We start from the raw sequence: 27,324 nt of genomic DNA on the forward strand, positions 1-27,324 counted from the left end.
CTAAATTCTTATACAAACAAGAACCACATGATTTTTACCCTGGAAACAAGGTATACTAAAAGCAGAAAGGAACCACCAGCAACAACGAATAATACATATGAAGCAAAACCGAACCACAGCACCACGGGACTGCTTTGTTCAAACAAATAAACGATATTATTATCATGTCATTTTATACAAAACAGATCCGCACATACTTGGTACCATTATACATTCCACATATTTCTATTAATAACAATTATTTTTAATACACAAAATGGAACCAGGTTTCTGTGGTATGGTTATGCGTAAAATAAATTCATAATTTAATTGTAATTTTTTATTGCAAAATAAAACCACAAGCATTCGGTTCTATCATGCATAAATAAATATTGTAAAACATCCTGAAACCCATCATCGCTATACGGTACCAAATGCCTTGACTTGTGCAAAATGCAGAATGCTTCTCATCTTTAAACAACGTATTTCATTACGTCTTAAATAGCTCAAAGTGCAAAACTCCAATTTTTAAAGTAAAACGTCGAACATCTGTCAATATAGGTGACATAAGACATTCAGCGAAGTATTTCGAATACGTGACGGCCGTTTTTTTTCTCCGCGAAGTAGGTAAGTTCTATTGTTTTTGTTAATTACCTTTAAAATTTAATGTGAAAATGTTTAGTAATAAATAAATAAGGAAGCAATTGGTAAGAAAAGCATTGGAGACGAACACCGAAGATAATAATGAAGATACAACGGGTAAGTAGTTTTATTTAATGCATTTAAGTACTTATTGAATCAATGAGATGCAGGTATGTACGCTTTATCCACTTCTGATTCATTCCCGATTGTGGAGTGATTTTAAAAAGATAGTTCATTAATTAGTAAGTATAAGAGGAATCCTGTGTGGATTTACGTATTTTAACGACACTGTTGTTGTTCACGAAGGCGAGTCGAATTATTAAGAGTCATTTTGTTACGATTCATCTGTCATTGTGAGATGAAACTACTAAACCCTGTTTTAAAAACAACTGTCGATGATCTAGGTAGGTACCTACCTACTATTTTGGTAAAATACGTTTAGATTCAGATTCAGTACAGTACATTCAGCGCATATAATTATTTGTTTGATTTTAAAAGTCGCGCTGCCACTGTTTTGACCGGAACAAGGCCCTAGCCCGCGAAATTGAAAATTTTAACAAGTTCATTTAATTTTTTGCTAGGTTTGGTCACTGTTGCGTGTGATTTTTAGGGTTCCGTACCCAAAAGGTAAAACGAGACCCTATTACTAAGACTCCGCTGTCCGTCTGTCTGTCTGTCCCTCTGTCTCATGAACTGTGATAGTTAGACAGTCGAAATTTTCATAGATGATGTATTTCTGATGCCGCTGTAACAACAAATACTAAAAAAACAGAATAAAATAAATATTTAAGAGGCTCCCATACAATAAACCGTGATTTTTTTGCCGTTTTTATAGATAATGGTACGGAACTCTTCGTTGCACGAGTCCGACTCGCACTTAGCCAGTTTTTTGTACATGGCGCATGTACCTAAAACATACTTAGTCGTCTAGTAGGGACACGGCTTTATAAGAACTAATAATATTTTGCTGTCGCCATATATCTACGTATAAAAGCCACGCGGCTTTATTGTTTTGATTTAAAGCTTTTTTCTTTTTATTACAGAAGATAACGAAGAACCTTATACGTCGATGCCTCTGGATAATCTTTCTTCACCTTCAAGCGATATTCAGGCCATATTACATCTCATTCCATAATATGCACAGAGTTTTTATAACAATCTTATTAGTGATGATGCAATAGAAGACCACATAGACACGGTTGATTTTGAAATCCAATTTGATGATAACGTCGAATAAACGTCCTCTATATGTATTATTTTATATATCTTTTTAATTAAAGCTTTATTACGATGTTATAAATACATAGTTTCATTTATATCATTAAATCTCTGGGTTGTGGTTCTTTTTTGTATAAGAGAAAACCTATCAATTGTTAAATGTTAAAAGGAACCACGTGCACATTTTCTTAATTATCTAGAAAGTTTAAGAGTATTCAGAGCAAATTTATATACACATACTTAAATAAGTAATTTATCAATGAATTTAAATAAAATAAATATTAATTTTACTTCATCTAACAGAGCTGCAAATGTTTTTGTAAATCCTTTGATATCTCAGAAGTGCGTGTTTGCTGGGTGGTTCCTTTTTGCTTAAATACGGACACTTTATAGCTTATGTAATTTATTTTATATATTTTACGTTATTTCCCTCCAGGGCCCATAGAAGATTTACCTTCTGTATGTATGCTGTCCTGTCCTGTTATGTTTAAAAAATGGTAATGAATTTGCAACACGAGGACCTTCTAATTATAAACATCAGGGATTCGTTACCAAGAAGCTGTTCAAATTGGTAGCGAATAAAGACAATGGAAGTGAATAAAATAGAAATATTATTTCTAACACACGACAAAGACGCTGTACGCCCACGGTAATAGTCTTTTATCACTGAGTGTAACGGTTATCAATAGCTGATAATCATTCTTTGTTTTTGAGAATCTATTATTTATAGATGTCCATTTTTAAAACTTCTAGACACAGATGTATGTATGTAATGTATGAAAGTATACGTCAGAAAGTTCTGAATAAGCTTACAGATAAATTATCAATAAGTTATAAAAATGTCTCTTATATTGTTATACAATTGTTACATCACCAACGACATCTTTAATATTGTCTGTTTAAGCAGTAACATCGTTCATGTAATGAATTCCAAAAGAATTTCATTCACAACTCGCTCAAAAGAGAACACTGAATCAAAAATGTCTAAGAACATATCTGACAAGCCGAGACAGAAAGTAGTGAAGTCTATTTTCTCTTACTACGTGTACAAAAGTTCTTTACAGATACTGAAAACCTTTTCAATTTTCAATTCAAATTGTTAAGCGAACTTATGAAACTGTTTGCATTGTCTGCTTATGCGGATTTTTCAATATTTCCCACGTCGTATTATCTATCACAGCTGCCTCGTGTTCTTTTAATGATATCGTTAATTTGAAAATACGATTGTGTACATTGCGTGTTATGTTTGGTTAGGAAATTGTGTTGTTTGATTTGTTGGTATTGATCAAGAAATGGATGTAGGGTTTTGGGTTGTTTAGTTTTGGGATATCTCCAATGTTTTGTCCTTTGAAATTGTTCTACCTATTTTAAAACGTCAAGTTGTTTTTGCTGAGTTGTATTCGTTCGATTGTAATCTAACATTTACGTGTTTTATGTAAATTACATATTAATTCAAGTAAAAATGAACTTACTAATAAAAACGTAACTAGCGTAATTGTAAATACAAACCTTTTAAGATCATTTTTACGATACCTATAATAATAATTAACTCTTCATTGTTTACCAAATAATAATAACAGCAAATAGGATTATTGTACAACTAGCTTTCCGCCCGCGGCTTCGCTTATAATATTAGTAGAATTAGTAGGTAGTAGGATAGGCGGTAGTACTATATTATGTATACTAGAAATATTTATGCTGTAGCATAGCATAATATTATTTATCTAAAGAATTTAAATATATTAAATTTGTCCTATTAGTTTCCATTCAAGCTTATATCCTTATTCCTTTACGTGCTGTTCAAACTTACACTGTAATTACTCGTTTTCATACTAAAACGTCCGAGATTTACCAAAACTTTTCGTTCGTTAAATCGCATCGAAAACACACGAGGGACTCAAAGATATATCATTTGATGACAAGCGGTGGGATAGGGTGGGATCCACAAATACGGCTAATGGATTCGCTCCAAGATTGAAGTTGGTGAAATATTGGAAACTCATGTTGGTAACGTGATGCACTTTTTCATAAACGTATGTAGTTAGATACGTTAAGGATTTGTGGTAAATTGAGATAGGTATTTATTTCTCTATCTAGTTAACGTATTGTATGTATAGGTTAATTGAATACGTGATTATTGCCACGGAAGCGGGTTCGAATTCCGAGGCATTATCGATTTTTCTTTATTAGTTTTTAAATACGTAAATAATTAAGGACGTTTGTGCGAATAGAAAATTAAAAGAAATAAACGCGTGTTAATAACATTTTACGTTTTAGTTCATACTATCGAATATTCAGCAGTAATTATTTTTAATCCTGGATCAATTTTTAAGTAAATAATATTTAACAGAATACAATATTTTTCAAACTCATATTAAACATCAAACACAATAAAAAAACCAATCCTCTCAAAATATTTAATTATACCTGTTGACAGCAATCATAATATTCTAAGTTGGGATAAACGCGTAACACGCAAATATTACAAGTAATAAAATGAGACACAGTGTTGTAGTGTTTGATAAATTATTTGTAATTCCTTGATAGGTACTCATCATAGATTTACCTAAAAATGTAAATAGGTACTTACGAAAAATGGAATTATAGCCAGGAGTTGTGTCGTGAAAATCATAATATTGATCGGGAAATGGTTTCCTGTAAAAAATTCAATCAAATCGTACTCAACTCTATAAAAAAATAAGAATATTTATTTCATTATTATGTTCTTACTACACGTACACTTGGTATACAATTTTTTTTGCATTTAATTTTAATTTTAATTTTGTATAATTCTATTATATTGTAACTTCCATATGGGAACACATGCCCTGAAATAAAACAATTTTATTTTATTATATTTATTTATTTAAAACGTTCCATACGTAATAATGCAGATATAATAAATAACATTATATTAAATAAGTAATACATATTATTAAATCTATAACAATTACTAGATTGCTCCTCCGTGTGTATCAACAATGAGATAGCAAATATATAAAGTCACATATCACTGGGGGAGAGATCTTTCATTTCTTATCTCGATCAAAAGGCCATATTAAATCCTCGGTTATCTGGTTTGCTGAGCACTATTAAATTAATTGAGAAACTCTGTATAGACGTATATAATATTTTGAACTAAGAAGTGGGAATATTAGGATTTTAATACAAATAGCTAGTCATTCTGCGAAATATAGGTGTATATAAACAATTTTAGGTAGTGGGTTATTATAATCGTCTTACAATTTCTTAACTATAATGCAGACTGATTAATAATGTAAAGTCACGTGTACCCAAGGGGAGTAAGGGGCAAACGCAATATGCATACATCTGTTTCCTGATCGATATTCTTTAGGGACAAGTAGGTGTTCACCTTCTGTATTCTGCCAGAACGAGACATTTTTTTTCTTCGTCTCCATCTTGGAATCGAACCCACGCGACCCCACGCGTCCATCCAAAAAGAAACTGGACCTAGGTACATACATACAAAGAATGGATATTTAAATGATACATTAGACAAAATGTTAACTTCATATTAACGGAGTCAGGACAATCTATCAAGCGTTTAGCATTTAGTGCACATAATTAAACATAGGAGCGAAAGGGCAACGGAGCGAATAAATTTGGTCTCACGGTTAAAGAGAATGTTCCAAAATTTATAGGATACTGTTATTTTTAATGAAAAACATGAAATTTGTATAGCTTAAGTGTGGAATGGATTATATGGGATAATGGGACCATCTGGAGGTCCTGGAGTCGCCTTCTTAAAAGTAACTTATTAGTCATGAAGAAGATTTGTTTACGAGAGGTTACTGTTTAACTATCTGTTGGCTGAAAAACAGAGACTATGAAAATTCTTCACCATGGATTATAATTAGGCCTTCAGGTGTGGATTTCACTAAAATTGGATACTTAATAATCTAAATTTATAATAACTACTAGCTGGTGGGTTGTGCCCCCTTTGCCCCTGGGTTGAAGCAGTCATTTGAAAATGCATTCGAATTTCCTGTCCATTTGTTACATCTGCTAACAGCGATTCTACACAGATTGTATCTTATTTGAGTTTATCACGAAGCCATTATCAGATTTCTCTCATTCAAATCCGTAAATTCGATACTATTTGAATGACAAACACACATACAATATAACCCACCAAGTACACAGTGATAAATGCTAGCTATATTGAAGATTCCACAAACATTTTAATCCAAACTCCATCTAGTAATAATGTTGACGTTGCATGTTTGTAGTGCGAGCGCTGGCTGTAATTTACCGAACATTATTTAACTTGGGAACGCATAAACTTGCTCCACGACCTGCCGTGACACTTCAAACCTCTTTAATGTTTATAGGCAGGGAGCTGAACGCAAATACCATGATAAATATCGGAGAAAATGTTTGAATGAATTTTCGGTCTGCTTTGTTGTGTTTTATTATAATGAACCGCGCCCGGTTCTTAAAAGGCAATAAATTAAGAAGAAATAAACTTAGAAAGACAAGACTTAATTTCTTGGTAGAAATCTTAGAAATATTTATTTGCCCCTTAGAATAAATAATCAAGAATTGGTACAAATTACAAAACAACGCTTAATTCGCTCAACTCTTTATTCGCTGTTAAGCTACAAGAAAACATTATTTTTATCGGAGACAAACGTCGTCTATTTGGCTTTTCCTTGTAGCTACGATGATACAAAAAAATTCTAACACTTTTCATCATTAATTAAAAAGCCTGTTCCCTGTTCCCTGCATCACAAGTCAACACATTAAAACAGTACACTGCAGACTCAATTCACGTTAAAATATTTCATTAAACGCTTCCAATGACGGCGCGAATTCATTATGACGGAGTTGAGCAAAGTTTCATACAATTAAGTGAGGGTTATAAGTGCAGAATATAGCACACTCCGAACTTTCTTGCTACGTGTTGACGATCAACTTGGAACAGTTATTGTGGTGTGAACACGTTCTTGGAAGTGAAGAACTTTATTATTATTAAGTATTCTTTTAATTAAGGCTAACTGCCTCTCGTAGTATTCACGCTTTCTGCTTAAATGCAATTTTCTGCAGACATTAAAAATGCAAGTTTACTAAGTTAGCATAATATAATAAAGCTCTACCTCGTTGGTGCAGCACTAGTGGTAAAATGACGTAACAAAATAGGGAAGTTAAAATGTTATTAGCAGGGAAGTAAAAATATTAGTCCTCGTCTTTTGTTTGAATGTGGAGTATTTTGTTACTTGGGTTGTTTTGAATTTATTTTGTTACTTGGGTTGTTTTGAAGAATTTTAAATTGGTAGAGTTGGCTTACGGCAAATTTACATACCTAATAAAATGCTTATAGCTTCTATTATAAACAAACTCAAACTATAAAATAATCAAGATAACATCAAACTTAGGAGCAACATACCGAACAATACTATAATAACAATATGAAGGAAAACACAACACCGGCTCTTAGACTACAAGCTGAGTGCTGTCGACGATTAATTCAAGTGAAATAGTTATTACTTGACACGAAATATCTACACTGTAGACAACAATTTACGAATAATCATGTTTAACTTTGGCCTATCTTGAACTTAATATGTATGAGTCTTATATAAATCTGAACACTTGTAATAAGAGTCTGTTGTAGATATCACTACATAGTATAAAACAAAGTCACTTTTTCTGTCCCTATGTCCCTTTGTATGTATCTTTAAAACTACGCAACGGATTTTGATGCGGTTTTTTTAATAGATAGAGTGATTCAAGAGGAAGGTTTTAGTATATAATTTATTAGGTTTTAGACAAAGCGGGCGAAGCCGCGGGCGTTAAACTAGTTTTTGATAAAATGTATGTTTACATTTAATGTTTTCTCCATGAATTAATATTACATATAATATGTATTTTGGCTATCATTCATCATTCACCCCTTATTACAAACTCCTCAATTATATTTCTGCATCGAAAAACAACCAATATTCGACGAGGGATAAATCACAGATTATTAATTATGGTTTAATGGTTTAACTATCACTAAGTTTAAACATACTCTGCACAAAAACATATTATAATAATATATTTTTATACTTAAAAGTAAGAAAAAAGACAATATCGTTTATTTCTTCAAATAAATGTTTGAAAGAACACAGCTTTTTCCTGAATTAAACATTTGTCTAACAACCCCACATTTGATTTTGACTAAAATCTATATTTAATATTATAAAGCTGAAGAGTACTTGTTTGTTTGTTTTTTTGAACGCGCTAATCTCGGGAACTACTGGTCCGATTTGAAAAATTCTTTCGGTGTTAGATAGCCCATTTATCGAGGAAGGCTATAGGCTATATATTATCACGCTACGGCTAACAGGATTGGAGCCACGGGGGTGAAACCGCGCGGAGCAGCTTGTAATATATAATTTAAAGCGAGTAAAGTCAGTCCCCTTACTTACTATAACCCCGTATAACCCTGAGCCGTTGTCAGTAGGATTTCTTAGTAACCATTAGCCCTTTCATCTGTCATAAGCTTATTTCCGATCAGTGCCGGATTAAGCCAGCGCGGGGCCTGTAGCAAATTCTGTCAAGAGGCCCTTCGTTTGTAGTTTCTCAAGTTAAAGGGTATTAAATAAAACTGTACGTACACGGTGCTTCTGTGTGGGTGTTATGTTACCAGATATTGAAAATTTTCCCAAATTTTTCCCCGACTACGGAAGAATGGTTAAGGTTATGTTTTTCGAGTGTATCTATGTATAATATTTCTTTGGCACGCCCTGCAGTATAAACCGCTGAACCGATTTTGATTTATGAGGTGACATTGCAATCATCTGAATTATTATGGTAGTGGTGTTAGTGACGTTCAACATAAATTAGCTGTCAGGGTTTAATTTTAATTTTAATATAAATATTTGTATATGATAATTTTTATAATATTGTAAAAATTCTTTTTATAATAAATTTTTAATTAAATAAATTACATAAAAAAATGTTTCAAAATTACAATGATTACCTATATTATTTTTTATTTTCAAAAGTTTTTAGTCTACAACACGGGACATTTTATTTTTAGAAAGAAAGAAGGAAGAAACCATTTATTCCAATACATACAAACACACAACAATAGCATTGTAAATTATGAATAATAGGTAATAGAAAACATAAATTTATGTATGGTTGCTTGCGTTAAAACGGAAGCCACTCAGGATACCTGAGGCATAATACCTTAACACTGATTTTCAGTGACACCTTACGACATCCACATTGTCAGCTGCTTTACTGGATAATAAATAAATATAATTCCTGAATAATAACAATTTTGTCATATCCATCACGGAGTTCAAATGAATTAAATCGCGGGTGAAAACGTCTCTGACGTTTTTAAGCTATAGGTTATATTAAGTAAAAAAAAAAAGTATTATGCTTATTAAAATTATCTTATAATGATCATGAACCTTTATTGCACTATACAAATAATCACATTCACGATCGAAAAATCCAACAGCACTACCTCGAAGATCTTTTAACCATTTTACCGTTTTACCCATAAAAATGGCAAATTCATTTTCAAAATACTGGCAGCATACGTTGAAGTTTTGTATTCCTTCGTTATTCGTATATGTAAAATTATTATGTGTATACAAAATTAAATAAGCTAAATAATCTACAGAGAACCTGTAAAACGATGTTTTATCTTTTTGTTTGTTTTCGGGAACAAATTTTAAAGCGTTTTAATATCACAAGACAGCATTTTTTTACTAAAATAGCAAACCCCTTTTGACGAATTGCATGACACTATAATCGCTATAGCACTGGCGGAGGTTCGTATTCGTTTTTGATTTCGTATTTTCTTTGACAAGGGCGATGGATGATTGTCATATTGCTCCATCTGCCTTTTATTTTGTAATCTAAGGTTTGATAAATTGATAGTCGATAGAATCCTATTTTATTTGATCGGGTTGTTACGACTAGCTCGTTCGATGACAATATCAGGGGATTCCCCTGTTAGTTTTGCCGTGCTACCAACTTGCGTGTAGCGCAGTGCAAGCAGTACAACATAACTTTTGGTGTAGCCAGCGCTCAATTGTAGAAACGTGGTAAAATTTTAAATTATTGTTGTAGATTTTGATACCAACGTTTCTTGTGGTAGGTACGTGTATTTTTTTACGGTACGTGTATTATAAATTGATATTTTTTACGGTCAGACAGGTATTAAACCGCGGGGCCCCCCGAGCCGCGGGGCCCGTAGCATTTGCTACTCTTGCTACGTGGCTAATCCGGCACTGTTTCCGATTAGCTGTCAGAGCGAAACTTAATATTTATTACTTTACGGAAATATGAGGAGGGCCCTTTGGAAGAAAATACATTACAGGTCGCTGTAGGGTTATGAAAAATGACCTTTAAAATGTAATTATATGCGAAAATAAATTGTTTTGATTTGAAATTATATTCGAAAATTTTATAAACACGTTACAAAAAGCGTTTTTATTGTAGAGACATTTTTTCTGGTAATCTTCTATTATGCTTCTATTCAATCAAATTTGACATATTTTTAAATCCAACATTAAATTGCTACACCGAAAGACGACCACAGTTACTTTAATAAAACATTCAGTAACGTTCTTCGTCATAATACAACGACGTGTATCAATTCCTTAGTTCAATAGACGAGTCGCAATAAGACCTATTGTATAATAAAAGCAAAATATAACTTCAATTTTACATATTTATAAGCCTAAGGTCCATTATAAGGGTCGCATCAAAGAGTTTGTAAGTACCTAATGTCTGATAGCATTATCCTAAATACATACGGTTTCTAGAACGCATGTTATTTATTAAAAGCATTTATATTACCTTTGTGAATATAAATAATGTTTTCTTTACACACGACTGTTAAACTAAGTAAACGACTCAAAATGGCAAGCGTAACCGAAACAAGTAAATATGTCCTAATTAAAACATAATAAGGATTATTTTTAGTGAATTGAGTCTGTCTGTTATTGCCTTAATGCTTTGAAAATTTCAAAGATTTTAACAGAGATACCATTAAGTACACAAGCTGTGCGTAACAATATCTAGTAATAGATAACACCATATTATCTACTTACTCATATCATGAATACAGTCAAAGTTAGTTAGTTCATTCATTTTACTGTGTTTTATGAATACAATTTAAGATAAATGAAGCTATAGAAACGTTCATTAAATACATTTTTCCTAATAAAACGTAGTTAGAAGAAGTTAGTCTAAAAAAACAACAGTTACAAAATTCAACTTAGAGTCGAAAGATCTTCCTTATAAAATTAACTAGTTTAACTAACTTCGAAATGCGTTAAAAGGGATTCTTATACATTGTTTAAAATTTCTTTTTCCGCCGCGAATATTTTCCTTTTTAAAACTTTTACGCAATTCTTGTTTGGAAAACAAAATAATCTCTACCAGGTGCGAACGATCTCAAAATACTTTTTGGAAATATTTTTATAAAAGTACAAAATACCTGTAAATCGTAGCTTTATAGCGGTATAATAATAATTATAAACATACCTACTGGGTATATGACAAGTGATAACTGCGTTAAAAACAACCGACTTCAAACTTGCACTTGCAAAATTTACAAATACCTACAGACAAAAATGCTCATACAATAAAAACTGCTGGTCCTATCCGAATAAAATTTTTATGGGACCAATTCGATACCATCCCGCATCGAACAAAAAAGGAATCACGTAAATCGGTTCAGAAACCTCGGAGTAATCGGTGTACATACATAAAAAAAAACATACCGGCCGAATTGATAATCCTCCTTTTTTTTGAAGTCGGTTAAAAATATTCCATTTCAGTATTTGTTTCCATTTCAGTAGTTGTTGAAATCAAAGACAATGTATTCAAGTAGGCTTCGAAATAAAAGCTTCTATTAATACTAAAAAGTCAAAGTTAAAGGCATATTTTTAAATCTTTAAAAGTGAAGTCTATTACACTAATCGGTTTTATTTGTACGTAAGGTTTCGTTGTATGATGACGTGTGGTGACCCTTCTTTATCTTTACAGTATAAGGTCCATTCATATTATAATTTTTCTATAGATGTTCGAGCCTAGAACTTATCAATCGTCATAGTCTAGTTTTTTTAGGAAACACACAATTCACTAGTTCCAGTTTTATTTACTTTTGTTATGTACGATTTTTATCATAATAAAATAAAAACTACGACCGGTTTCGTTACATAATCGCTAGGTATTGTTTATCTAAATTAGAAAATACTGTTCCATGAAGGAAGGAGGAATACAAATATAAATAAATTGCTAATAAAATACAATACAAAGTATAAATAATTATTATTTTATGGTCATGCTTTAAACATTGTACCTACTTGAAGACAAAATAAAAAGTCAATGTGTTGAACATCTCAGTCAAAATATATCTACAAATAGGTATTAACCCAATTTCAACTTGACGCGTATTTAAACTCCATATTACCTACACTCACAAAAGAAGTGAACATTCGAGAATTTCCATCTAGAATATTCCGAAAATATACAAGGAAATCCCACCATCTGTAACGACATTGTCCCACAATAATGAAGAATTTCCGAGGGCTCACGTCTTTTGTTTCTACTTGCATTGTACGATGCATTTTTAAGACTCTCCGAAGCTACAAAAGGCCTTGGGATGAAATGACTAGCGGGAGCTATGCGGCTACGGATTAACGTTAAATTCATAATGCTGTTGTTATTAGCTACGGTATAGAAAGTTTGGTATTTATGAAAATAATATGGGTTAAAAGGTATTGATTTTGGTCACGTATTTTATACTGTTTTTGTCACTTGTTTTAAAATACTAGTGTATTTATTAGATATTATTATTTCATATTGTAGTTCAGTATTGAAGCTAAGAATTAAAAGTATTGGTTATACGAGTATATTTAGTATCATTAGTTTTTATTTTAATATAACGTTAATTGGCTGGGGTCTTTAGATCTCTCTAAATATTATCTTCTTCTTATTTTCGCCTGTTAGTCTGTTAGTTACAGAGACAGCTTGATCTATTACCAATTGAAGGAATAATCATGTAAAATATTCTATTGCTTTCTTATATAGGTAATGTAAACCGTATTACGTGAATTGTCACGTTAATACTGCCAGCATAATATATTTAAATAACTAAGGAAATCTCTAACAAATAACTATACCTTACCCCACGTAACCAGAGAACGTTGTTATATTAATTAGTCTGCAATTTGATATTTTCCTTATTATTTTAACGTTGCATAAGTAGTGTTACATATGTTTTTTTGTTACCGAATAATAAGAAAACCGGGCTAAATTTATAATATACCTACTCTTCAATTGATTAAGTATAAACGTTCCATACAATAGGAAAGATTTAAGGAAAGAAGTATTTCACAAACGCTTTCGAAATCATATCAATCCGGTAGTTCAATTCACTCTAAATCAATGTGATAAATGGTATCAAACAACTTTCGCTCCTATCGTGTGCGTTTAACATCGTTTATCGCGTGACGTATTATTGTGAAATCATAAAAAGCTTAAGCCAGAGGCAGCTGTTATCATACAGATTGATTCATTGTAAGAATATGTGGGAGGCGGTCGCTCAATTTGCCTTCATTTCTTTATCCTGGGCCGCTGCGAGGAGACGCGTGGAATCCAAATGACCTTACTGTATTCGGGTGGAGTGCTAGCGATGAGATTGATTTTAAATTTTAATCGAATTGCTGTGATCCTGGTATGATATTGGAGCGAAATTATGGTTTTACGAGTACTTTTTGTTCAGTTTTTATAGATTTCACTGGATGAGGATAATAAAATAAAAGCCTTTCTTCAAACTCAAATTCTCAAACCCAATTAGTATACAATATTACTTTTTAGTATTCGTAGATGGTAGAGGTGACTATACGAATATTGAAGAAAAACTTAATTCCTTGCGTTATTTGTTTAAAACGAGCAGCAACAAACAAATATGATATATATATTGTTGTTTAAGATTCTAGCTACATTAAACATGTCGGGTAAAAAAACGACTAATCTCATCTACCATTTCTAAAATTCATAATCATAATTCTTGTCTTTTTATAAATTAAGAACATTTCATAATTTTTCATCGCTATAAAAGAGGCGCTACAGCAACTTGACATTTATATTCGCAAGAAAGCTACGAAGGGACCGACCTCAGAGAGGTGAGGGCACAAATTGGCCCCAAATCCTTTGGGCTTTTACTTGGGAACTATTTTTGACCGATTGCGCATGCTAATTAACGTCGGATTTCCCTTGAGATCCTGTGGTCATGATTTTACAGCTTTGATGATACTATTTGAATATATAATAACCTTTATTAATATGAATGATCATCTAGGAGGAATAAATAAACTTGTTTATCTTCTCACTCATATTGAATTAAAAAGGCTCGTGCAATTTTCAGTCGTTTTCTTACTATGTTTTTGTCAGTCACTTTGTTTATGATAACTGATATTGTTTACATTTAAACATTTTTTTAAATACACAGTATATAAATATGGAGAAGTAAATAGGAATTTAAATAGAAATGTTCAACATCAAAACTACAAACATAATGACAAAATGTTAGGTACATATCTTCTTAATATATATAAATCTCGTGTCACAATGTTTGTCCTCAATGGACTCCTAAACCACTTAACCTATTATAATAAAAATCGCACACCATGTGCAGTTCGATCCAACTTGAGAGATAGGATAGTTTAAATCTCAAATCGTTTTAGAGAAAGCGGGCGAAGCCGCGGGCGGTAAGCTAGTACTATAGTAAATTATATCTTTCATTACAGCCTCTCAAGTGAAGAGGGCTTTCTTATGTAACTTACATACTCATATAATGTAGAAAAGTCACGTAACATGCAACAATTTGTTGGTAAAATATTTGATGCGATGTACTTTAAGTACTTACTAACCTGACTTATATTAAGTGTCGGGTGCTTTTAGTGAGCGCAAAAGAGTTTGAGCACGAGTTATTATGACTCTCTTTAGTCGTTTGTGTAGTGTAGAGTCTATGTTTTTAAATCGATCGTAATATTAATATATATAATTTGATATTAAATAAAAGCAAATGGAACTAGTGAAGTGATCGCATTTCATTTTTGCGCTCAAATTTTTGCATATAGGTTACTTATGTACGAACAGAAAGATAAGTTTTAGAAAGCTTAATAGCATCAATCTACCTAACCTACCTACCTACCTAAATCATAAGATTTAGTATTACATTAAATAATTGTTTAATTCTTTACAGATACCAAAGAAACCGTAGAAAGCGCGAGCACAAGCAGTTCGGACGACGAGCCCAAAGAGGCGTGGATGCGGGCGCCCGCGGGGACGGTAGCGGTGCGCAGCGGGGAGGACGCTCTGCTCACCTGCGTGGTGCTCGGGGCAAGGGGCAAGCCAGTACTGTGGCGGAGAGCAAGGGACTCTTCCCTGCTGACAGCGGGAGGGGTACGAGTGACGAGAGATGAGAGGGTCAAGGTTCTGCATGATGATGGTGAGGTTTATGGCAAAACGTGCTAGGGGTAGGGCAAAGTATTGTGGTAGAGGGCAAGGGACTCTTCCTTGCTGACAGCTGGATTGATACAAATGACCAGGGACCAATACTATTTCGCATTAAAACTAACGATGTGTTTATTAAAACAAATAATTCCAACTAGTCTACATAAAACTTAAACTGTGCTGTACTTGTAATTCTCACCTAAACGGTTAAACCGTTAGTAGGAAATTGACAATACACACTAGTATAAATAAAAACATTAATGGAGATTGGAGCAATGTAGCGCAGATGACATCGAGTGAAAAAGTGTAATATCAGGCATAAAAATATTTTATTGTAGATATTAACTATGTTTGTAGAGATTCAATGGGCCACCTGCTAGTGCTACTATAGCAATCCCTTATCATTCATGCTCTAACAGAACAATAGAATTTTATCAAATAAAAATTTAAAACTAATAAAATTCAACTAGACTAAAGAAGTCTTGTCACCCTCTTGAATAGTCATATTAGGAAAATCAATCAATCCATTTACCAATCACGTCTATCATAAACCAATTATTGAAGAACTGTCAAAAGAACCATCCAATTTTAGCCAGCAGATGAAATCGCGTGAAAAAGTGTAATATCAGGCATATATAAATGGCTGGACAAGAAAGCATGGAAAATTAAAAAATCTCTTTCAACAGCAGACGAGCCTCTCCAAGGGCCAGGGATCAGGAAAGGTGGTGACGTGTGGGCGCTCGTCATCAAATCGGTGAAGTCTTCAGACGCAGGGCTGTATACCTGTGAGCTGAACACAGAACCACCTGTGAGGAGCTTCCATAGACTTACAGGTAAGTTGGGTATTGGATAAACTAATTTAGGTCATCCAGAAACAGAAGCATCAACTTAAATGAGAAAATGTCTGTGATAACAAGTAATATGATTTCTACAAACTTATTTTATATATAAGGTAATATTGATAATGGTAATAAATATTAAATGGTTTTTGTGGTGAACCAGTTCACAAAGTCACTGAAAACTACATAGTTTGTATCCCGTCACTAGACATGGACAAATATGGATTATGGAATACGGGTTTACTTGCTCAAAACATTGCTGCGGCCATTCCTTCTTTAATAGTGATACACTATTTTTTATATTTGTTTATAATCAAGACACATACAGAAAACGAGCTTCCAAAAGTAGCATAAAAGTAATAATCTATTATCATCTATCACAAACCACTAATATAATCTTATCTTCCAGTAATATCCCGTGGTCTAACACCACCAGAAGCCCAGAACGCAACAGACTCCTACTCATCAAATAACCCCACACTTTCCACACTCGCTCTATCCCATAACTATACGGATTGCTGCATCAGCGCCAACGTGTCCAAGGGATGTCTCGGCTTCTGCAGCATACAGACCATTCTAGAAGGCACTGGGCAGGATCCGGAGACCTGTCAACCAGATTTTCCAGCTATTGTTAAGTATGTATTATGATGAAAGTGAAGTTAATTTATTGTGTGCCAGAATTATAGCTTATTTGCGAAATATTGATTTGAAAGCGATAAAAAATGGAAGAAAAATAGATACCATAAAATAAAGCTACGATTTAGATATTTGCAAAGAAATTTAAATTCTATAAAATAATACTCTGATGAAGATATTGCATGAAGAGTTTCCTGTAAAAATAACAATGACAAAACAAGTTTTCCTAATATTGTTGTTTCTTTTTCTTCTACTATTTAATGTGCATTTAGCGTAGCCTTGTAGTAAAGAAAGAATGAGCATTAAATATACTAATTTTCAGCTTAACTTACCATTTTTAATCAAGGAAAACAACTAAATATTGTTATTTTCTTCGCAGATGTATGGCAGACGGTCGCAATCACGTGCCATGCTGTGTACAGGAACATGTACCAGATATCTGCCAAGATGTCTGCCGCGGGGAATTCACCCCTGTGACTGATAATATTAAGACTCATTATAGCTGCGCAGCGTATATGGAGAAGACGTTGGCGTGTATTGTTGAAGGCATTGGTAAGAATATATAAGCTATTAAGTGCAATGATTCATGGATTGCAAAACTTATCGAATTTATGATATGATATATTTTAACTGTAATTAATCTGTATCATAAATAAATTTTAACAACTCATTTCAACTTCGTTCTTTACCAATCGTCTTTGTAAGCCTAAAGGAAAATTTTCTTCCTAAATTATTTTTAGCTGAGAAAGGGCAAAAACCATTGCTATTCATTTCAAATCCTAACGTCTTACCATTAAAATATTTTATTGCAACATTTTCAGAACTTCTTCCAAGTCCACCAGAAGACGTAGAAGTGGAACCTTTAAGCGAAAAACAACTGAACATCACGTGGAGTCCGCCATTAGAAAACACTGAATCGGTCACAGAATATGTAGTCAATATAACCACCCTGCGCTCATTTGATGCCCACTTAATAGATCCCTCTGAGAGTTCAATGCGTAACACAAGTATGAAAATGAGCCAGCCAATGACGTACAAAGTACCTGCGAATAAGAATTTCTTGGTATTAAATGACTTGCTACCGTTTACGATGTATGAGATTTCAGTCACTTCGTACAATATTCATGGATCGAGTCTACCGAGCTACAGTATTAGGTAAATATTCAAGTTTATTGCTGTTGTTGATGCTAATAAAGATACGTACGGGGAAATGTTAGCAATTCTGTGTAATATTATGAATGATTTTCTTTTTATTCATAGTGAAAATTGTATCAAATTAATTTTATACATTTCCTAAAATACCACCTATTTTTGGAAGTGTAAAATTAATTCCTCTGTAGAAAAAACGGAAAATTTTCATTTAAATTTTTAATGTTCATGTTAATGTTAATATTAATTTTCATATTTTTCATTTTTATATACATTTTCTTTTACATTTACACATTTGTACATTGTGTAAATGTGAATGGAATGTATACTAGCAAACATCAACTTGAACGAAAATCTTTCAAAGTCGTATACCTATCACCGTTTCCGTAATACTCATAACACTGCATGTTTATTCAAACACAGATCCTTAACCCTAACTCCTGGTAAGATGAAGACCACAGCAGTGGCTTCAGCTCCAAAACTCCCAGATGTCCGAAGCTGTTGCCTTTCCGCTGGTATCAACCACTATGGTTGTGTGGACAAACTCTGCGATCCAACAAAGACATTCGAGATTGGCGTAAGTATTTGTATGTTATGTGTCTCATTCTCATTTTGTGTCGCATCTGTTTTGTGTTTGTTCTTTGTATCTATGGTTAAAGACCTATCAAACTAGATTGGTATAATAATAATTTAATATAATTATGTACTTCGTAAGAGATTGAATCGCGTATTCATCGGCATATCGCTACCCACGGTAGCGGATACCGCTCTAGTTTGAATAAGCCTTAAATTTTATTGTATCATTCGTAAAATAGGTATATCGTGAAAATTAAGGAAGCATAAATGTCTCCTGTTTTTGTTTTTAATGGGATAAACATTTTGTGAACGTCATGAAATTAAAATATCATTAGTGCTAAGGCAATTTATTCAGAAATAGAAATATTCTTAATACTTAATAAAAAAATCAGGCATAACAATTGTCCATTACCAAACCGCCTTAAAAACAGATAGGAATCTTTAATAGATTATCCTACCAAAAACAACCCAATCAAAACTTGGGCACAAAAACTTGATTTAAATAGTAAATCGTCAGCAAATAACACAGCCAGCCATTATTTCTGTCAACATCCATAAATGCACAATCGTAAACAGCCTCATGAATTCCACATTTGTTCCGTGCGTTAAACCCAGTTAAAGTTATGTATCGTTTTAATATTCGTTTTCATATTTCCGCACTAAAGAATTGGAGTGGACAGGTGGATCGTTCAATTTGCCGTTTATTTTTTCGTTTCGCTTAAAAACACATTTCAATTTAACAAATAATAGTGAACTAGTGTTTTTGGCTAAATCAATATTGCATTCGAAATTCGGTTTGGGACGCAAAAATAATTGTAGTAAAACATAGCAAACCAGTCGTTCAATTCTAGACCAGAAGAACGCTAAGGAAAATAATTATCTTGTGAAAATTGTAATCTATACGCATTAGTTCGTATATATATAGTTCATTGATAGGTCTGTATGTGCGGTATATGAAAAATTGTCAAGTAATATTTTGATATTTTTTCCTCTGGGTACTAACCAAATACAGTATTTTTTCATCTGTGCAAAATATTCCATTTTTAAATATACCTAGAATTCCTCTATCTAGTTACTTGAATCTATATGTATACCTACTAGCTGTCCCATCAAACGTTGTTGTACCACTCTTATCACTTAGGGATATGAAATAAAAAAATGGTGTTCGATTCTTAAATTATCGCGACACGAAAATGAATATTGAATGTATTAGAGGTAGATATAGTAAACTAAATGTCTATCTGTGCTAACACCACCCAACCACCAACTTCCGCACCTCACCTCATTGTGACTAACGCACTCACCACGTAGCAGCATCTAATCACCAGTTGCAGGTGACAGATCTGATGATATGCGCGCCGTGGGCGGGAGTCACCTTCGGGTGCTTGGCCAATGGCATGGACCATACGCCCTGCTGTAGGGCCAGGGGACTGCCTGAAGCCTGTTTACCGCTGTGCAGTGGAAATATCACGAATTTGGACTTTAATCACTTTAAGTAAGTATTGTTTTTTTGAAGCTTTTTTTGTTTGATTGTTATGCATACAAAATGTAGGTTTTAGGAACTATATTTTTTTATTCAAAGCATTAATGTAAACGCAAAATTTTGTTGGTAAAATAATATTTAAATTGCTTCGTCAATTGCGATTTACTACCTGAAAGTACCTTTTTGCTAAATTAGGATTCAATAATTTTGGCGATATCGGATATTTCATCGTTCGTTTAATGCTCAGTAGTTTTAAGATTAATCGTGTATTTTTATATACTTAGCTCAAGAATAGTGTTATGTCCTGTTTATGAAATATCATCAAAATTTACATTAGGCGCAAACATCAAGATTTTTTTCTCTACAACATTGTTTAATCCCCCAGATGTCTCCGCTTCATGTCAGGCTACACAAACTGCCTGTTACATGGCTATGGAGTACTCCCGGGACCACCAACTCGCCTCCATCTCACCAATATCGATACAGACTTCGCAGTGGTACATTGGGCACCACCAAACGCATTAGCTGATACTGTCCAGTTCTATAACTTGCATTATAAGGCATTGCAACTGGAAGAGGAGTACAAAACTGTGGAGAGGGTGAGTAATAAAAAAGAACACAAAAAAATCACATAAAACTCTGATACTTTACAGGGTACATTTTAGGGTACTGCAGTTAGGAGAGGATTTCAAAATTGTTACTTTAAAAAATGCTAGAACAAAAAACACATATTTTTCTTAGTTGTCACTCTACGGAAATGGAATACATGCTTACATTGCAAAGTTAGGTCTTTTACAAGATATTATAAAGACTTTCGTGCTATGGTTCGACATAGGATTCACCTAAAACTATATACAATATTAAAATAGGACATGTTCTAAGAAAAATATATTATAAATCCCCTCTGTAACAGGTTCAATCACCATTCATCTTAGAAGACTTGGAATCTAATACCGACTACGAGATATTCGTAGAAGCGGTCAATGAACACGGCCTGGGAGAAGCTTCGCCTAGATTGATATTTAGAACTCAGAGTTTGGTAAGTTATATGAAATTATTATGTAGTACTTTGTAACTTAGTTTGAAAAAAACCAAAAGTCTGTTTGTAACTAGGTATAGTATAAACTTAATAAGTTGTTATGCGCACGTTTTTTACAATTAACGATTGCGCAAAGAAGAACTTGCGTAGAAACAAACAAAATCAGTATGCACGGAGCGGCAACGTCTCGCCGCATGACGAACGCATGACGAGCGGCTAACGCGACGTTGTCGCTCCGTGAAGGATAACGTTTAACGTGCTATATGATACAATAGGCCATAAAGTGAAAATTGAATTTTCTTTCCTTCTATCTCAGGTAAAAAAAAATATCAATTGTCTTTTCTGTTCTTTTTTGGTCCATTGCATGATTTTGCTTTCAATTTCTTTTAAAACTAATTTAAATTTCAAGAAAAAAACCAGTAATCACTAATCAATTATTTTTTAAATAAATAAATTCGTAATTTCTACATTTACCAGGCAATAGAAGAAGAAGATGAAGTATCAAATGCGTACAATGTGACCGCCTGTTGTGAAAATGTACAAGTGGCGACAGTTTGTATGCCGCTCTGTTCCTATGACGCTAAGATGTCGGATCTGAGGACGTTAGCACCGCTGTGTGCGCAGGAGTTCCATAAGCTGTTGAGATGTGGGGCTGGAGGTGAGATATTTTTGTTGTTAGTGTTCCTAGTTAATAAATGTTGACGGTAAAAATAAATGAACCGTTAGCTTAAAAAAATGCCCAAAGTCACTATGGCCCGCAAATGAAGTCACGTGCACAGGTAGGTAGTTATATATAAATAAAAATAAATGCAAACATTTGACCATGGTAGACCATAACAAATTCAAACGATGACACGTTTAAAGAAGATAAGTGTGAAGTTTATAAGGCAGTTATGTTTTCGCATTTTCTTAAATTTTGGGGCAAACTTCTTGAGTTTCTCTTTCGTAAGATCCTTTCCCTGACAATAACGAACACATCAAAATAAGACATATCGGAATCGGTCCAGCCGTTCACGCGTGATGAATAGGGATTCAGTTTTATATGTTGTCATTAGGAGACAGTCCATATTTTGTGTACATACTTCGTTCAATTTTTGTTTATTTATATCTTTATTTATTTCCACAGGCCGTAACCACGAAGCCTGTTGCGCTCGTCGCGGAGTGCCGCCATCTTGTCGCGGTGTGTGCGCGGGAGCACCGCGTGGTAGTGTTAACTCTTGTGTGTCGTATGTTGGCAACATCGTGCAGTGCTTTGAGGAAGGTAAGTTATGTTATGTTGGTAATGTTGGTTAGTGTTTTGAAGATGAAGTTTTTGGTATTGAGTGGTTGCTATGTTCTGTGTTGTATTTTGGTGTGTAAATGCATTTTCATTATTTTTGTGAATTTTGAAATAAATTATTAATATTTTGTCTTGAAATAAGATTATTATAATAAAATATGCTATTTAATAAGTAAAATAATTACGTGAATAATTATTATAATGATCAATTTGTTATTCATCAAAGGTTATGTATGCTTGGTTGGTTTTATCAGCCATCAACAATCTTATCTAACATAATAAACTTAAGTGTGTTAATTAATGAACTACAATCAATAAATTGTCAATTTGAATTTATAATATTTAATTATACTACTGACTTTTAACATTCTTAAACGAACAATAAAAACGTGGCCCCAACACAGGCACCGGTATACTCCCGGGCCCGCCCCGCGAGCTGCACGCGGTGGTGAGCCACGACAAGCTCTTCCTGGACTGGGCTCCACCGCAGGACGGGGCCAATGCAACCTCGTACGTAGTGCATTGGCAGAAGGTCGATAATAACTCGCAGCCCTACTATTATAACACGCTGCAATTAGATAATGTAAGTAGAGAAATCTAAAATGTTAAATTAAGTTAGATCAGTTTTTGTAGTGAAACTTCTTTGAGTAAAATCAAGGTCGCGTCATGGTCATACCATGACGTCATGGAGTAAGGCGACGATTTTGGATTTGAATCTTGAAGAAGTTCCACTTCTGATACGTGTGCTCGGCACTCACGCTTTTTTTATAATGGTATATGTGCTAAGTGTAAATAGTATATTAGTTGTAAATATTGTTGTTTAAAATAAGACAGAAAATACGATATACGGGTTATTTGTAAAACACCGGCAACCTCGCAGGACAAGATAGCTAACATCATAAGTAACAACATTTGTTCTACGACTTTTGGCATAACGCAATCAATTATTTTTAAATGATTTTTTAAGCTTTTATTGTACTCTCCTAACATTTGTAAGTCTATGTTCTATTCATTATCGAAAGGACGTCGCGACGCCCCCTTTCCCCTCCCGTTCGCTTCTTGTTTACGTAATTTTTGGAATGCGCGTAGAGTTTATAATTTTCAAACGGAAAATTAAATGAATATTTATTTTTGTATGAAAATAAAATCTAACAAATTATCAAAAGTCGTAGAACAAATGTTGTTACTTATGATGTTAGCTATCTTGTCCTGCGAGGTTGCTGGTGTTTTACAAGTAACCCTGTATTTGTACAAATAAATCTCTAAACATCAAACGTCCAATTAGTCAACCGCATGAATACGTTCTCAAATGCCACAAACAATACCAATTCATTTGCCGCGCGACAGAATTAAAAAACAACTAAAAATGTGATTGATTCTTAGAAATATCCAATACAAAAGCAATACAGTGGATAAAATCCAGAGAGATTTAAGTATTAGAAGTCTGTGCTCCGTGATCAGAGCGATTCAATCTAGACGGACAATAAGTCTCCACAATGGAAATATAAGCTGGAAATTTCTAGAATAGATCTGGGTTTTTTTCGTTTTCGCAACATTCGTCTGACCATTGTTTCGTGGACTATTGTGAGAATTTCATTCGTACAAAATTTCGAGCTTTGAATACTCTGACGCGTCTATATTACAATCTCGATTGATGCTGTTGATGCTTCGAGTGGAATGTTGGAAGTTTAATCTTTTCGATGTTTTAATTAAGAAAATGTTTCAATTTCATTTGTAGTGTACTGTAGCACTTGATAAATAAAGTACTATCGGAAAAAATTAACTTGATACTGATTGAACAGAATATTTTTTGTCGAAATGGAATATTCTGGAAAACGTTAATATCATAGTAACAACAAATAACATGACTGTTTTAACTTTCAAGGGTAGTTTTCTATAAAAAAAATTCCAGCATTTTTCTTACATTTTTTCAAAATAAAATTTGATAAATAGGTACCTGAAATATCTTATCTTCTAAAAAATATAATTCCATCAGAAAATGAACGTGACCCAAACCATGGCACGTCTAGAAGGCCTGGACGTGAACAGTACGTACCACGTATTCGTGGTAGCTGCTAATGAACATGGAACTTCTCTACCATCCAGTATGCTACTGCTTAATATTACTGAAGGTAAGATCAAAAACTGCAACAACCAACAAAATGTCAGACAATTATAATGCGCTTACATGATTTTCGGGCTTCTTTAAAAACTGCAATATATGTATATCTTGAGAGTTATGCGTATTTCTTTGTAAATGAACTTCAATTAACGTTAACATAACAATTACCCAGAAACTGGTATTCCTTAAATTAAGACTCGATAATTTTTTGATCTTGAAATTATTGCCGATTTATTTCTGCTCTGCAATGACCTTTACTGTCAATTGTAATCTGCATATCATTTAAATATTTTATGAAGATAACAAGAAAATAAAATGAAGACTAAAATTAACAAGACCAAAATTAACTAACAACTGCTACGTAGCACGTTCGTTTATTCTTTATTCCCGTTTCGTTCATTATTTACCTTTTTATTAAACTCCGTAATTTCGCTTTTACAAAAATTTTCATAACGATAATTTTCAGTTTATTTACCATTGTAATTTATTTCTATCTAATTTTGGCATATTTATCAAAGACTGCCGTTGATTTTTTTTTAATATGTATTTCTATATTTAGCCAGTGAACTTCAGCGTCTAAATCGACACATGTCTCTCATCTCTCATCAGAACTTAGTAGAAATAACTCAAGCATTAAAAAAAAATTTTTTTGAAGTGAAACTTCTTTATCGGGGTTGGAAAAAAAAATTAGTGTAACATTTTTTGGTTACGCGTGACATTTTTCCATTACGCGCCATCTTTTTCTTATCCCTACCACGTGTGAGTCGACGTATTTCTGTAAAGTTGCATATAGTAAATTATTTTTCGAAAAATAAGGTCATAAAGAAGTTTCACTTCTTACGTGTGTACACTAGTACACGCACACTTTTTTTTATAACGTTGATGGTTTCTGTTTCGTAGTTTGTTATAGAGGTACATTTTATTACGGAATTAAAACGTAGAATTAGTACACGAATTTATTGACCAAAACACCTGAAAGATAATTTTTCCTCCAGACATAGAAAACAAGGAAGTATCTGGTATTCCGTCTCCCCCCCACTCACTGTCGGTCTCCTCCCACTCGGCGACCTGGCTCTCACTGACCTGGCAACCACCACAGTTCTCGCAGCCTGATGAGAAGATCACTTATACGTAAGTAGAACTTATAAGTGAGTAGCAAATGTGTCAGTTTAACTTACACGTAAATAGCACACATATAAGTAGGTATCACTTTTAAGTGAGTAGCACATGTGTAAGTGTCATTTACACGTAAGTAGAACTTAAACGTAAGTATTTATTACACGTAAGTATGACTCATACGTTTGCACTTAGACGTAAGTATCACTTACACTTAAATATCACTTATATGTAATTATCATTTCATAAACTAACTTAGAGTTTGTTTTCAAATCACCTATACGTATATTTTTACACATTTTAGAATATTTTTTTTTTTATATTTAGAGTCTGATTGTAACACATGTTTTAATTTCATAATTTTCTAAAAAGAAAATTTATTATCTCAATTTTAGACCGGACTCTCAGTGGAGTTTCGTTTGCAAAAATAGCGGACCTAAATCTGACTTCTGATATATATTGTATAGATCCCAGACATCCTATAGACAGATGTTGCCAACCAGTTTTGTGGTCCCCCTCCCCCCAACCCAGTAATTAAATATGGCATACAAAGAAAAAAATAAAAATTTCCAAAACATGCCGTGTGTGGTATCAAAGAAAGAGCTTATTGAGTAGATCACGAATATATAGCATACTATAACATTTCTTACACTTTCTCTAAGATTTTTTAGAAAATTTACGAAAATGCTCCATTTTTGAGTTAACTTTAAACCACTATAGATTGAAAACTCATGATATATTTTTTTAATTCTTATTTTAAATGATTAACAATAGTCCATTGTTTACGATTCAATAGTTCGTACAGTGAAATAGTTGCATAGGGGAGTGGGGGGAGCATTCAAAGATGGCGAATATATTTTCAAGTTTATGCCAGAAATAAAGGCCTAATACAAAAATATCGGTGTCAGGGCTTAGAATAATTATCTCTGCAATATGGCAGAACATTCTTGAATCAGCCTCTGTGTGATTAGATTTCAAATCGGTAACTTCAGTGAAAGTTGCGCCTTGCAACTTAAAACATTTTGTGGGGTCATCAAATCCACCACATACATATAGCTCACTTATAACAAACTATTGAATCGTAATCAATGGACTATTGTTAATTATTTAAAATAATAATTTAAAAAATATATTCATGAGTTTTCAATCTATAGTAGTTTAAAGTTAACTCAAAAATGGAGCATTTTCGTAAATTTTCTAAAAAATCTTAGAGAAAGTGTAAGAAATGTTATAGTATGCTATATATTCGTGATCTACTCAATAAGCTCTTTCATTGATACCACACACGACATGTTTTGGAAATTTTTATTTTTTTCTTTGTATGCCATATTTAATTACCGGGGTGGGGAGAGGGGGACCACAAAACTGGTTGGCAACATCTGTCTATAGGATTACTGGGATCTATACAATATATATCAGAAGTCAGATTTAGGTCCGCTATTTTTGCAAACGAACATCTCCTTGGAGCCTGCTCTATTTCTAACGTACGCGTAAATAAATATTTTGTTAAAGTTTGTTCTGGTATCATAAAATACTTAACTCTGTGTCACAAGTCACAACAGCTTATATAGGACAGAATTTGCTCTTAATTTACGTAAGGTAAATGTGGTTAATATCGTACATCTTCATTATACACGATTCAAGTATAATCTCGAGGGCATTTAAGTGTAGTGCATCGTAATTACATTAAACATAACTAGTTCAAGTTTGCTATATAAACTAATATTACATTTGTGAATGACATTA

At 33.2% G+C, this 27,324-nt stretch overlaps 1 protein-coding gene across 6 annotated transcripts in view; it reads left to right on the top strand.

Moving 5' to 3' along the window:
- Positions 1–27,324, top strand: part of LOC123697819 (Ig-like and fibronectin type-III domain-containing protein 2) — a 159,502-nt gene that overhangs the window by 117,243 nt on the left and 14,935 nt on the right. For 3 of the 6 annotated variants that reach the window (XM_045644373.1, XM_045644374.1, XM_045644377.1), the window contains 14 exons: positions 15,089–15,334; positions 16,026–16,172; positions 16,588–16,813; positions 17,194–17,366; positions 17,636–17,969; positions 18,387–18,540; positions 19,868–20,034; positions 20,408–20,621; positions 20,936–21,061; positions 21,539–21,719; positions 22,188–22,322; positions 22,745–22,923; positions 24,337–24,472; positions 25,458–25,593. In XM_045644373.1, the coding sequence (XP_045500329.1) occupies positions 15,089–15,334; positions 16,026–16,172; positions 16,588–16,813; positions 17,194–17,366; positions 17,636–17,969; positions 18,387–18,540; positions 19,868–20,034; positions 20,408–20,621; positions 20,936–21,061; positions 21,539–21,719; positions 22,188–22,322; positions 22,745–22,923; positions 24,337–24,472; positions 25,458–25,593 (2,554 nt within the window). The remainder of the gene's footprint in view (positions 1–15,088; positions 15,335–16,025; positions 16,173–16,587; positions 16,814–17,193; positions 17,367–17,635; positions 17,970–18,386; positions 18,541–19,867; positions 20,035–20,407; positions 20,622–20,935; positions 21,062–21,538; positions 21,720–22,187; positions 22,323–22,744; positions 22,924–24,336; positions 24,473–25,457; positions 25,594–27,324) is intronic. The other 3 variants (XM_045644376.1, XM_045644375.1, XM_045644378.1) reach the window with 3 other exon arrangements.

Source organism: Colias croceus, chromosome 15 (genome assembly GCF_905220415.1).
Source record: "Colias croceus chromosome 15, ilColCroc2.1".
In the NCBI taxonomy this organism is placed as follows: Eukaryota; Metazoa; Arthropoda; class Insecta; order Lepidoptera; family Pieridae; genus Colias; species Colias croceus.